Source organism: Merops nubicus, unplaced genomic scaffold (genome assembly GCF_000691845.1).
Source record: "Merops nubicus isolate BGI_N331 unplaced genomic scaffold, ASM69184v1 scaffold90, whole genome shotgun sequence".
NCBI lineage: Eukaryota > Metazoa > Chordata > Aves > Coraciiformes > Meropidae > Merops > Merops nubicus.
The window spans coordinates 63,085-75,200 of NW_008583305.1; the positions used below are offsets into that span (position 1 = coordinate 63,085).

Genomic DNA, 12,116 nt, shown 5'->3' on the forward strand with positions numbered 1-12,116 from the left:
GAGTGACAATATTCCAAAGCAGGCAGGGACATTTCTCTTCCATCTACCGCCAGCTGCCTGTTAAATAGGAACAGATCAGCAAAGGGGAAAGAGCTGCATTTCAGGAAGAGATGTACTGAGGATAAAGCATTCCAGAAGTCCCACAGTTTCTAAACTGAGACAAAAAGCCACTCCACAGTTTTATCCCTGCATATAAATGCTTAAATTGTCTTCATTCTGATGAAACATACCTTTGGCCCTTTTCAGCAAAAGTAACTATGTATTTTCTTTGTATTTGTCACACAGCACTGTGAAGAGGTGTGTAAATAAAAAATTATATGCAGCCATAAAGCATAACCACAGCGTACAGGATAAAAACAGCATACAATACAGACAGTTAGGTATATGGGATATCTGCATCTCTGAATAATATGCTAGCACTAGATGTGCTGTCTCATGAATTACTGCTCTTTACAGATGGGTCTTCCACTCACTCTACATCACTCCAAGCCAAAATCCTTTTTCAGAGTAGCAAACTAAATGAGAAATCAGGTATTAGGTTTGTGCATAATCACATGAATGTACTAAGTAGGATTTTAAAATTGCTTTTCCTAAGGACAATTGTTTTCAGGCTTGTTCTGTAAAAATCAAATTTGTTATTTTCATAAAAGAAAGGTGTTAATCAGACACGCATAATGTGTGTAAACACAGTTTACACTCAGATAACAAAACTGAACAGAAGCTATTTAACAACTGCACAAGTTAGAGACAAAGTTACTGAAAGGACTAGAGAAGTCTGTCCTTTGAGAGAAATGATAAAAATCCAGATGATAAAAATATAGGCACTGTAGTTCCAGAAAGTATATTATACATTGCCTAATAATTATTAGCATTATAGTGTGAAGGTTTCAAATACCTGGCAAATCTAAATAACCACTGATGTGATGGCTCTGAGTACACAGTGCACACAGCCTGCAGATATGGTAAATAGGTATATTCTTTTCAACAAATTTTCTTGTATTTTATCCATGTCTGCATAAGACTATTAATAACGGAAAGCAAATCGTGTAACAAACCACAAGCAGAGAGGAACTGAGCAGAACAGCTTCATTTGAATTTAACAGACATTCCTGTCTACTCTCTTTCACAAAGTTACTTTCCCATTCTTCTTTAAATCTCAGTTGTCCTTTGCTAAGTATTTGAGCATTCCCTACAAGCAGCTCATGAAAAATATAACTCTAACATTCTTGCCTTCTTTACAAGTAGATATCCTAGGGACATCCTTTAGAACTGTGTGAATGTAACCTTTGTCCTTGTCTACCCCTTCTCCCTTTTTGTAACTCATTTTATTGCAGCTCAATTTTGGCCTATGAACTTCCTGGGGCAAAGATGGTCATTCTTCCAGAAGACATCTGCCTTATAGCAGGTGCTATAAAGCAAGGGGTTGGGGGGAAGAAGGAATTAAAAAACCAAACAATTCTGCCTCATCAACTCTATGTCATTACAACTCTGGCACTCTGGATGGCAAGATGATGTTTGCTTTCTTTCACCCTCTGTACCACTGTCATCCAAACAGGTTTCAAAATCTGCCTAATGAAACGGTAAAGACAGACAGTTACCACAGCTTTCTGTAAGAGATGGGTAGAAAAAGGCATCTGAGCAGAAGCCACCACTGATTAACACCGCTCTGCAGCCATGCTTCGCACAACACAGCCATCACTAGTTCTCTTTTTACTGCTCTCTGTGGAGAAGCCTGCCCTCGCCTCCCCCACCAGCCCACTGTGCTGCTGGTGGGACGTAATGAACTGGACTGGTGTAGCATAGCTGCCTTCCTTCAGGCAGCACTCTCAGTGTAGGTTTTTTAAAAAACAATATGAAATCCACAGGACCTCATTTGGTCAAAGTGATTCCAGCCATACCAGTTAGGCCAGATGCGAATTTTCTACTGCAGGTAAGCATTTGTGCTTCAGTTATACTGGTTACTGTTAAGTACCAGGAATCTACGCACACCAACACTCCCATGCAAAGGCAATTTATATTTCTCAGACTCCTGAAAAGATACTAAGCCTCCATAAATTATGTAAACTTCTGAGCCAAACATCCTGGGGTGAGTGCCTGTTGACAAACAGTATGTCTTCTTCAAGCAACATTTAAAAAGAGCTCTCTTTGAATATCAGAAAGTTGTAGTTAGATTCAAGATGTATCTGTGGTTACTGCTTATTCCATCGCTTCTACACTAGGGCTCTCTTGGCTTTGAGTGCCTGCTGTGCTTACAGTTCCATTGAAACTACACTTCTTACAGCTGCCTCTGCTGAAGCTTATGGAGGTGGCTATGCCATCTTAGAATGCTCTCTGCAGCTGCCATACTTAAGCTATCGATTTCCTTTTATATTAAATTACAGAGACATAAAATTAGAGTTACTAGAAAATCCCACTGACTGAACTACTTTTACTGTTTGTCCACAGCTTGTAACCACGGGTCACTGCAGCCACAATACTCCTCCACTATTCCTTCAGTTCACATTGTTTTTCTCTGTATCAAATATGTGCCCAGCTGCTGCAAGGCACCCTTCATGAAGCTGGACTTCTGCCCATCCCCCTGACTGTTGCAGGGGAGGTGCCTGGGCGGGTGTGAATGGCTATTACTAATTTGTTCTTTCTTCCTACAAAACAAAATTACTGTAGTGCCACTAGTCTGTTTTGCAACAGCAGCTGTGACTTTTAATAAGGCAATATGTAACTCAAAATAACCAGAAAGACAGATGAGTATATATTTGTCAATGCAGATGTAATTAGACTTGGTCCCATAGACCTACAAAAATAAAACTCTGCAGCAGAGAGTAGAAATACCCAAAGTGTATCTCTTCTTTCACAAAGCTGAAATTATACTGGTCTATGCCATGTTTGTTTGTCATTCTTTTTCTCTGCACTCTAGACCAATGCCTTTGTACAAACTAATGCAGCACTAGCTGCTGCTCTATGAAGTATTAGCTGTGTTTTCTAAAGTACACATAACAATAGTTGTGCTACCAAAGTATAAACACAGACCTTTTCTGGCATACTAAACTGAATGCTAGCACAAATGCTAAATCATTAAAGAAGTGCGACACTGATAATACTGTATCATTTTTTAATTTCCTCTTTATATAATTATTGTTCAAAATTGATTAAAGTTGTTTTTTTTCTAGTTCTTCAAATAATTATAGTAACCTTGTTAGCATGCTCTCACAGGTAACAGTCAAGATATCCACATATTAGATTCTTCCAGCTTAGCTGCTATCAGAATGATTTTCTGACCTAAGTTGAATCTGGTCTCCACTTTCCAAATTTGGATTCAGGTGACTCCATGGCTTTCCATTAGTTTCTAATTTACTCCAAAACATTTATACCAAAGTTTCATGAGTAGCCATGAATTTAAGTGCTTTGGTTGTTCTCTGTGTTTCTCTGAGAAAAAGAATTTGAGACCTGTAAGTTGGTAGTGGCCACTGCCCCAGGCAAAGCCACTAAAGACAGTCATCTCACTATCTTTGCAGAAGTACAAAATGGTCAAAAGTATGCCTTTTTTTTTTTTTTTTTTTTTTTGCCAGTGCAGCAAAAGCTCCAGTATCTAAGTTTCAATATCTGCAAGAATAACTACCCTACATGAAAATGTTAGACAGAGGGTATAAGCCAATGTCAAAAGTGACGCAGCACTGCTGCTCAGATATGTCAGCAAGCCCTAACAACAGGTGGCTGGTCTCCTTTATTTAGGCATATTCCCTTTGCTCCTGGGCAAAGTGACTCGTGCTTATGATACACAGTTTTGACAAGATTACCTAAAATCCTTGTAATACACTAAGCATAAAAGCCACAAAACATGTAATAACAAGAAACAAAGTCTAATTGTATACACACGTGGCAGCCTTCAGACTACAAGTAGAGATTCTGGCAATCTAGCAGCAGGTTTCAACAACAAGTGCTCTGTATATAATCCGCCTTGTTTTCTGGTGCCATTTTTTTTTTCTACACACTTAATGTGCTTTGACAGATCTGTCTGTGCCCCATTCTTGCCACCATACTAGTATTAAGCATCAAGATGCCACTGAAATCTGTTTTGTCAGGAAGCAAGTTCAGTGACTAGTGTGTGATTGATGACATCACAATGCAAAAGCTGCATGTCCATCAGCAGTTTCTCACAACAAAGTCTGCAAAATATCAGGAGGAAATAAGAAAAAGTGGCTATTGCACACACTATGATGGATATCCAAGAGAAAATGCAATTTAGTGGCTGCATTTTATTGCCAGGCTCCCTCGTTACTTCGTTTAGGATTTTCAAGCATGAAATCGAGCAAACCTCTTCCTCTCCTTCCCCACAAAAAAACCCAAACACCAAAACAACAACAACGAAAAAAAAAACCTAAACCCAAAACAACACAAAACCCCACCAAGTCAAAACAAACCCAACCAACATCCCAAAAAACCACCTTCAAAGAACTGTCTCTTGTTTGCGTAATTGAAGATTCCTTTAATCTCAAACTTATTTAAATCCTCTACCTTAAAAGCTGCATTAACATATATCTGTGAACGTTTTCTTCCTCTAAGTTCTTTGATTGGAATGACCTAAATTTTTTAGGTGATACTCACACTGTAAGCTTAGAAACTTCTTCAAATTTACAGACATAGATTAAAACCAGGAGGAGTTCCAGAGATTATAACGCCTATAGCTGAATTGCCCAACAGACCCAATTTACAATGAGAGGATATGCAACGAAGGTTTGGTTTCCCAAAGAGAAAAAAAAACCCAACCAACCAAACAAAAAAAGAAACCCCAGAAGTTATGTTCCATCACCTCTCAAGAACTTTGACTAAGTAATATTAGGCAAGTAGAAGCCAGAACAGTATTTATGTCAGATTGCAGTAGCAGAAAAACTGAGAGCTAAAAATAAAAACAAATAAAATAAATTAGAGCTGAATGAAGAAGCATGATTCATAATAGAAACTGTGCCACTGTCTTGGTCTAGTTATGCATTTCAGAGTTTGAAAGGATGTTGCAGCAATGGTTATGAAAGGCCTTGCAAAAACTTTTAGTAATACAAGACATTTTCATGGACCTCTAAGGTATTTACATTCCTGCAGCTAGCAAGTCAGTTTTTGTTCTGACAGTGAAGTGGGCCAAAACTTATAGACTATTGAAGGAAACTGAAGAAAAGGAGATTTAATTAATTCACATATAGAGGTTACCCGCCTCTGTTTTAGCTGAGCTGAGCAAAATAATAAAGAAAATATTGGAAGCATCTAAAGTGCCAGAAATGTAACTGACAGGCCTAGAGATTACTTATTATGTGGAAAGCTTTGTCCTGGATGAAGTCAGAGATGCTTTCCTGGAGAAAGTTTGATTTTACCAGACTGAGCTGAACTTAAAAGCAATGAAAACAGTCATTATTAGAGACTTTTAAATACACAGATAGCTCTTATAACTCATCTACTCAGATTCAAGTCATGTTTGGAACATATTGCTACGGCACCACAGAGACACTAGAGGTCAGAAATAAATTTTTCTGTTATTGACAAGATTCCTTTCCCCCCCAAGGATGAACAGACAATCTCTTTGGGAACTTTCCAAAGGACAAACTATGCTGAAGAGTTACAGCAGGCCAAAGTACACTGATGCATACACCCAGAGAAGGGACAAACACAGTTTGAGGACTGCCTGTTTTTACCAGTGAATGATTCAGATGCTTTTTCTTAGCACAGAGCTACAAATTAATTCGTCACAGTCTTACTAGTCCTCAGAGATGAGACACAGTAGATGACATTGGCCTCAGCAGTGCACACCCCGACAATATGAATGTGTCCAGAAGGCAGAATTACAGAATGAAGAGGTAACATCAGAAGAGCGAGTGGATAAAGCAGTCTTTAGCTCCCACTCATTCTCCATCTGCTGCAGCAACTGAGTCCTACGTCAAGAGGTGCAACTGCAGCTCTGTGTTCTTTCAACATTAGTCTGTCCAGTCCAGCTGCTACTCAGAGCAGTATCTACATTGCCCTTTCTGGAGTTTTCAGAAGTAAGGAGGAGTGACCCACAAGGAAAAGAGAGTGAAGGCTCTGCCCCAGCAGAAAATTGTTTTTCTTCAAACAGTCATTAGAAAGAATTTGTTTTCTGATGCAGATGTGTTTTAGTACGTCATCATTCATCCCTGTGGGACAGATTGTCCTGGCTAAGGCAAGCAGTTTCATTCACGCTAGATAAAAACCACCTTTGTCGCCAAGACAAAACTACTAATTTGTTTATACTTGCATAAGACAGATTGATTAAAAAAAAAAATAGAGGAATTGCAATTATTTTTCATAATTTCCCCACAAGTGTCTCTTACAAGACAATTCAGTTCTTAAAAAGGGATACTTACATTTACAAATAAAGCAAATAAATATATACTGATTAGTCAGGCTTATCTGTCACTGAATCTGGCACAAGGAAAACGCCTCTAAAGCCAAGACGTTTTTTCTCTTACAGGTCATTGCGTTTTACATCACAAAGCAGATGTTCTCCATTCATCACTTTTCTAGTTTCTATGTAACGTTTATGTACATGACTAAAGCTGCACAGATATAATCTTTGCATGCTATTATGAAAGATGAATCGACACTAGATATAATTAAGCAAAATGCAAAATTGTTTAAAACAAAGGGCTATTTTGCTCTCTAGATCAGATTGGAGGTTTCAGTCCCTCATCTCCCACACCAAGTAAGGAAAAGGTAACCATCAGCAGGGCAGTATCAATGCATCCCTTATCCCTAAAGATTTCATTTATTTTGGGCATTATAGATACTTCAACATGCATCTGAGTATCATGTACTTTTTGCCACAAAATGACTGCAGATCCTGAATCAAAGCAAGCCCCCTTGCAATTGCTGGTAGAGGATAAAGGAGGCACACTGGCATTTTGCCCTGTGAGAAGATAGAGAACCCAAGGAAGATTTTAATGTTAGGATCAAAACACAGCTGATGACAGTTACTGAGTCCTCATGTGGAACCAGGGGGTCTCATGACAGGAGACGATGACAAGATGACATTAATGCTTCCTACATTAATCTCTCTGCTTTGTGACAGTGACATTTTACCTGGGGTGGAGTTGAGACTGAAACTGCTGTCACATTTCAGAATGAGGATCTCCCAGAATTATCACTAGAAATCTCCTGATTAATCCATATGAAAGCTGACATTACAAAATTTTTTCTCATGTCTGTGTTTCTGACTACCTGCTAGTTAGTCTTTCTGCTTCCAGCTCTACTATTGCTCCATTGAAACCCTCCATGCCCACATCTCATGACACAACTTCTTTGGCTATCAGACCTTTTCAAGGGAGCACATGACTGGCAAGAATATTTCAGGTCAAAGACAGACACCAGTACCACAGGTCCGATGCCACACTGTCCTTCATAAGCTCAGTCAGTCCCATCTTAACAGTAGGTATACAGCTGCCCTTGTGTTATACATCAGAGGTCAAAACAAAGCAGAGTAAAAAACAGATTTGCCACAGTTCAAGCCAAGGTATTGTCCTTTGCTTTTCCATGCTGAATAGTACAGGCTTCTTCACTTTTACTATGTTGCATTGTTTTGTTTTGTTTGTTTGTTTGAGTGAAGTCTCTGAGCAACGAGAATGGGTTAACAAGCATGGTCTGACTTCAGAACTACATGAGTCTCTTGCCTAAGTGTTTCCACTGTGATCAAGGGCAGTGGTAGATGGGAACAGGAACTGCCAAAGTAGCTGAAAAGTCACCAGCTGAGGAAACAAACTCTGTCACGGCCCAGATTTCTGTAGGAAGTGGCACAGGAAGTCACAGGACAGAGCTGGGAGCATTTTCCAGCCAGACAGACCACGTGCAACAAAGCGTGACTGGAAAACTGTAAATGCCACACCTGTGTAGAAGAGTGAAGAGAAGTGATGTGGGCAATAAAAGACAGGCAGGTCTTAAGTGTAAACAAGACTTGAACAGAGCAGCATCGCCTTATGAAAGTTACCTACAAATATGGAATTAAATGTGAAATGGCACAAAATGCCCCTGTCAAACACAGGTCATGACAGGCTCACTCTGTAACTGGCTTTCTAGACCCAAGGTGATTATCTGGACTCCTGTAAAAAATATGAAACAATGCTACATGGAATATCTGAAGAAGGTGAGAACTAACATGAAGTGCAAGGCTTGTAAGGAATTTGCTTTAAGAGGAGAGATAAGTGAAAGCATCAGGCAAAAAAAATGGTACCAGTAAGCCCTGCATGGACAAAACCGTGGTATCAGAATGTATTAATTTTTTAATGAGCAATATCATAAAAAGCAGGAGCACATTAAACTATGATGCATATGCAAAGCAGGATTTCGAACACAAAACAACTGAGAGTGTAAGTGCAAGAAAAGGCATTAAACTCACATAAGATACAAGTACAGACAACTTGTGGTTCAGGGGAAAGGGCAGAATAGTGATAGTTACTGTGATCTCCCAGTGCATTGTGGTTGTGAATCCTAGGCTTTGTCAGAGATATATTTCCAGTAAACAGACAGAGGTATTTGTGACATGGTGAGAAGTCTTTACAAGGCTTCCTCTGGAATATTATTAATTTAGAGTTGAACAGGAATAGAGAGGAGAATATAGGATGACTGGGGACAATGGAAACTCACCTGTGGTGGGGCTACCAGCATTTCTCCTGCCTATTCTAGCAATACGAAACTGCAAAAGTGTCTACCTGAGCTTTTCTTCCCTTCCCAAAATGACAAGAACAAGTTAGACTTCAATATTTTAAAGTCATAACTTGAGAGGCTAAACATAACCTATAAAAAAGAAAAAAAAAAACCAAACATTTTCTCAAACATAATTTTCTTTCATTTCTGAGAAAATTATGTGGAATGGTAAAGCCACATACATACTGAAAATGTAGCTGCCAGCAAAAGGGTTGGGAAAATAAACAGCTTATTATTATTATTATTCTTGACTTCACCAACAGTGCTGTAAGCAACACTCAGAAATTAAAAATCCTAACTCTTGATACATAATGTAGGAGCATCTGGATCTCTGTGCTAGATTACAGAAACTAAGAAAAAAAAAGTCACCACTTCTTTGAGGTGATTTGCCAGGAAAATTATAAAATCTGACACCTAACAATTTGCTTGTGCAAATATGTGTAGAAAAATGTGCTTTTATAGCTCCCCTTAGTTATCACAGTGCTAGGTGAGCCTAAATAATGCCAGTCCAAACAATCAGTGACAGAAAACCACAACCAAAACCAGTACCAGTAACTGTTACAACATCTAATTAGACCTATGCTGCTACTATTGATGCATGCTCCTATGTTAAATGTCCTCTCTTAAATAACATTTCTTTTCAAAAAAACAAAGCAAACAAAAAGTGTACTGTTAGGCAAAGCACTGAGGACATGGAGGGTATGTTTGTAGTCCAGACACATCACATAAACATTCAAAGCATGTGGGAACTTACTGTACTCAATTTCTGACAACAATGTTTATGCCCAGAGGTGCATCTGTTGCTAAGAGCAAAGAATTTTCACCAGTCTAGCAAAAGTGTATACTTCGAAAGATTGGACAATCTTTCAAACAGTCAGTTCTGCAGTAGATAGAAATGTCTTATGATTTCACAGAAGGAATATAGTACTTAAAAAAATTCCCTGGAATGTTTTTTGTTTGTTCTTGCATTTAGTCAGTTCTGTAATATTAGCCTATTTCACTTATAGCAGGTTTTAATTACCAACATCAGGGGAAAAACATGCAATAAAAAGATTGTAAGGCTTATTTACCTTTTTATATGTTTTCTCTTCATTTGGCTTTCCAGCAGTAACATCTCCATTTTCAGTAACAGACGACATCTAACAACAGATGCTGAAGTTACAAACAAAGTAGTTCCTTTAGAAAAGCAAGTGTTCAGAAAACATCATACAATTTGTAACCCATTTTTTTCTAAATTCAAATGTTTTAGAGGACAGCAAGTCACCAAGACCAGTGACGTACCTAGGATATTCCAATGGATTTTCCAGGCAGACTAAAAGACAGCACTGCCCCAAGAATATGTCCAGCATATGACTGATTAAACACAACCCTCTATTTTTTTTCCCCCAAACCAATACGAAGGTCTGTGGGAAGACCTTGCTCTTCAGCAGACTTCACGAGATGATCTGGAAAGGTACAATGATCGGCAAAACTATGCAGCATGAGAGACAGATATTCAGTGCATGTGTCAGAGGCACAAGGCCTTTGGCTGCGCTGACATGCTGTATCACCTCAAAGAAGCAAGGAGAGATTTGACATTCCATCTTACATGGATGCAAAGCAATGCTAGATCAAGAATAAACCACTAAGTTAGAAATCACCTGAGAAATACACTCTAAGTATGGCTGTCAAAGCCCAAAAAACAAAAAGCTGCAAAGATGCATTTTAAAATCACAGTAGATTTTGCCAACACTTTCACAAAGGAAGTACACATACCTTTACAAACAACAGGACAAAGTCATCTGGAGCCGATAGTGAAGACTAACCTAGAAAAGAAAAATCTGTTATCACTATGCCATCAGAAATTCACACCTTGCAGAATAGCTTTAGATTTCCTTTTTCTACTGTTATTCAGCTCAAGTAACAATTCAGCTATGAGTGATGCCTTTCAAGAATCTTCTCAAATAACTTGGTAACTAATGGGTCATTTAATGTACTTAGAAACTATGACTATTACAAAGGATAGAATCGCTGCAGTCTAACTTCCCTTTGCCCTAGATATTTCACTACTGTAGCACAAGCAACTCTACAATAAAACTTATGTAAAGCAGTATACATACAGGCTCTGAAGTATTGTCTAATTACATGCTCTCTTCCATAAGGACTTTACAAATTAAATATCAAACTTTATCGTCTCCACACACTTTGGAAAGACCATATTTGAATTCCACCAAAGCCAAAAAGATAAGCAATGTGAGGGCTGTTTGGAGGACAGCGCACTGAATAGTTGTAGATAAACTCATTTTGGAAGTTTTCCACAATGGTAGATATATCAACATAATTTCTGCAAGCAGTCTTGTAGGAGGTGAGCTATTTCATAGTTAAAATGATTTGACTAATCATATGAGAAAATATCACATATTAGATATTACTTGACACCTCTGGAATTAGCTCTCTCTCCCATCTTCCACATCTGTTTTAAGTTACATTAGTAAAGCTGTTCTTCAGTTTAATTTCTCAGCTACAGTGGAAGAAAAAAATTTCATTTGTCTTCAATCAGTACAAAAAACATTTTATACATAACTAAAAATTGATTTTAATAAATATTCCCAAGCCTCATTCATTAAATTTAATTTGCCAGTAATCTGAGAAGTGTACATAACATCACTAAGAAAGCTTTTCATAAATGGATTCAAAACATTATTTTCTTCCTCTTCAGAGAGACACACTATTAATTGCACTTGAGACAAAAAAAAAGGAGACAGCAAATGGAAGCTTGGATTTTCTGAGAAAACAATGCCTCCTTAGAAAAAACTCTTCTAACATTACATACCAGAATTCTCATACTGCAGCTAGCTACACTCCTTATTGTAGCTTTCTTGCAATTATTGTATCTTAATCACTGATTTACCTGGATGTGCATTAGCATCATCCTACACATCAAACTCCTATTTAAAAGGCAACAACTCACTTTTGATGGCTTTCAGTTTAAAAATAAGTGTAGTTTATCTGGCTTGCCTATATTCACACAGTTAATATTAATTAATACTGATCCATGCTTGTAACTGTACCAGTACATGAGCACAGACATCAGGATCTTCTGTTAAAATACCTTTAGTAGCAAAAGAAATATGATTTCAATCACTAATAGGAGGATGACTCTTTAATCTAATGTTTAATTTAATTAATCTACTGTTTAATTTAAGTCAGGGATCTGCTGGGTAGAGTAGCTTGCGATAAAGCCCTGGAGGGGAGAGGGGCCCTAGAAAGCTGGTCAATGTTCAAGGACCACCTCCTTCAAGACCAGGAACAGGGTGTCCCAACAAAGAGGAGGGCAGGCAAGAATGCCAGGAGGCCAGCCTGCATGAACAAGCTGCTCCTGGATGCACTTAGATACACAAAGAGAACGTACAGAGAGTGTAAGCAAGGACAGGTAGCCT

General features: G+C 38.3%; 1 protein-coding gene across 1 annotated transcript in view; it reads right to left on the reverse strand.

Annotated features, from left to right (window-relative positions):
• Positions 1–9,836, reverse strand: part of LOC103772705 (phosphatidylinositol 4-phosphate 5-kinase type-1 beta) — a gene marked incomplete at its 3' end in the record, with an annotated part of 69,200 nt that extends 59,364 nt beyond the window's left edge. Inside the window, exon 1 of the mRNA XM_008940050.1 lies at positions 9,768–9,836. Within this exon, the coding sequence (XP_008938298.1) occupies positions 9,768–9,836 (69 nt within the window). The remainder of the gene's footprint in view (positions 1–9,767) is intronic.
• Between the last annotated feature and the right edge of the window lie 2,280 nt (positions 9,837–12,116).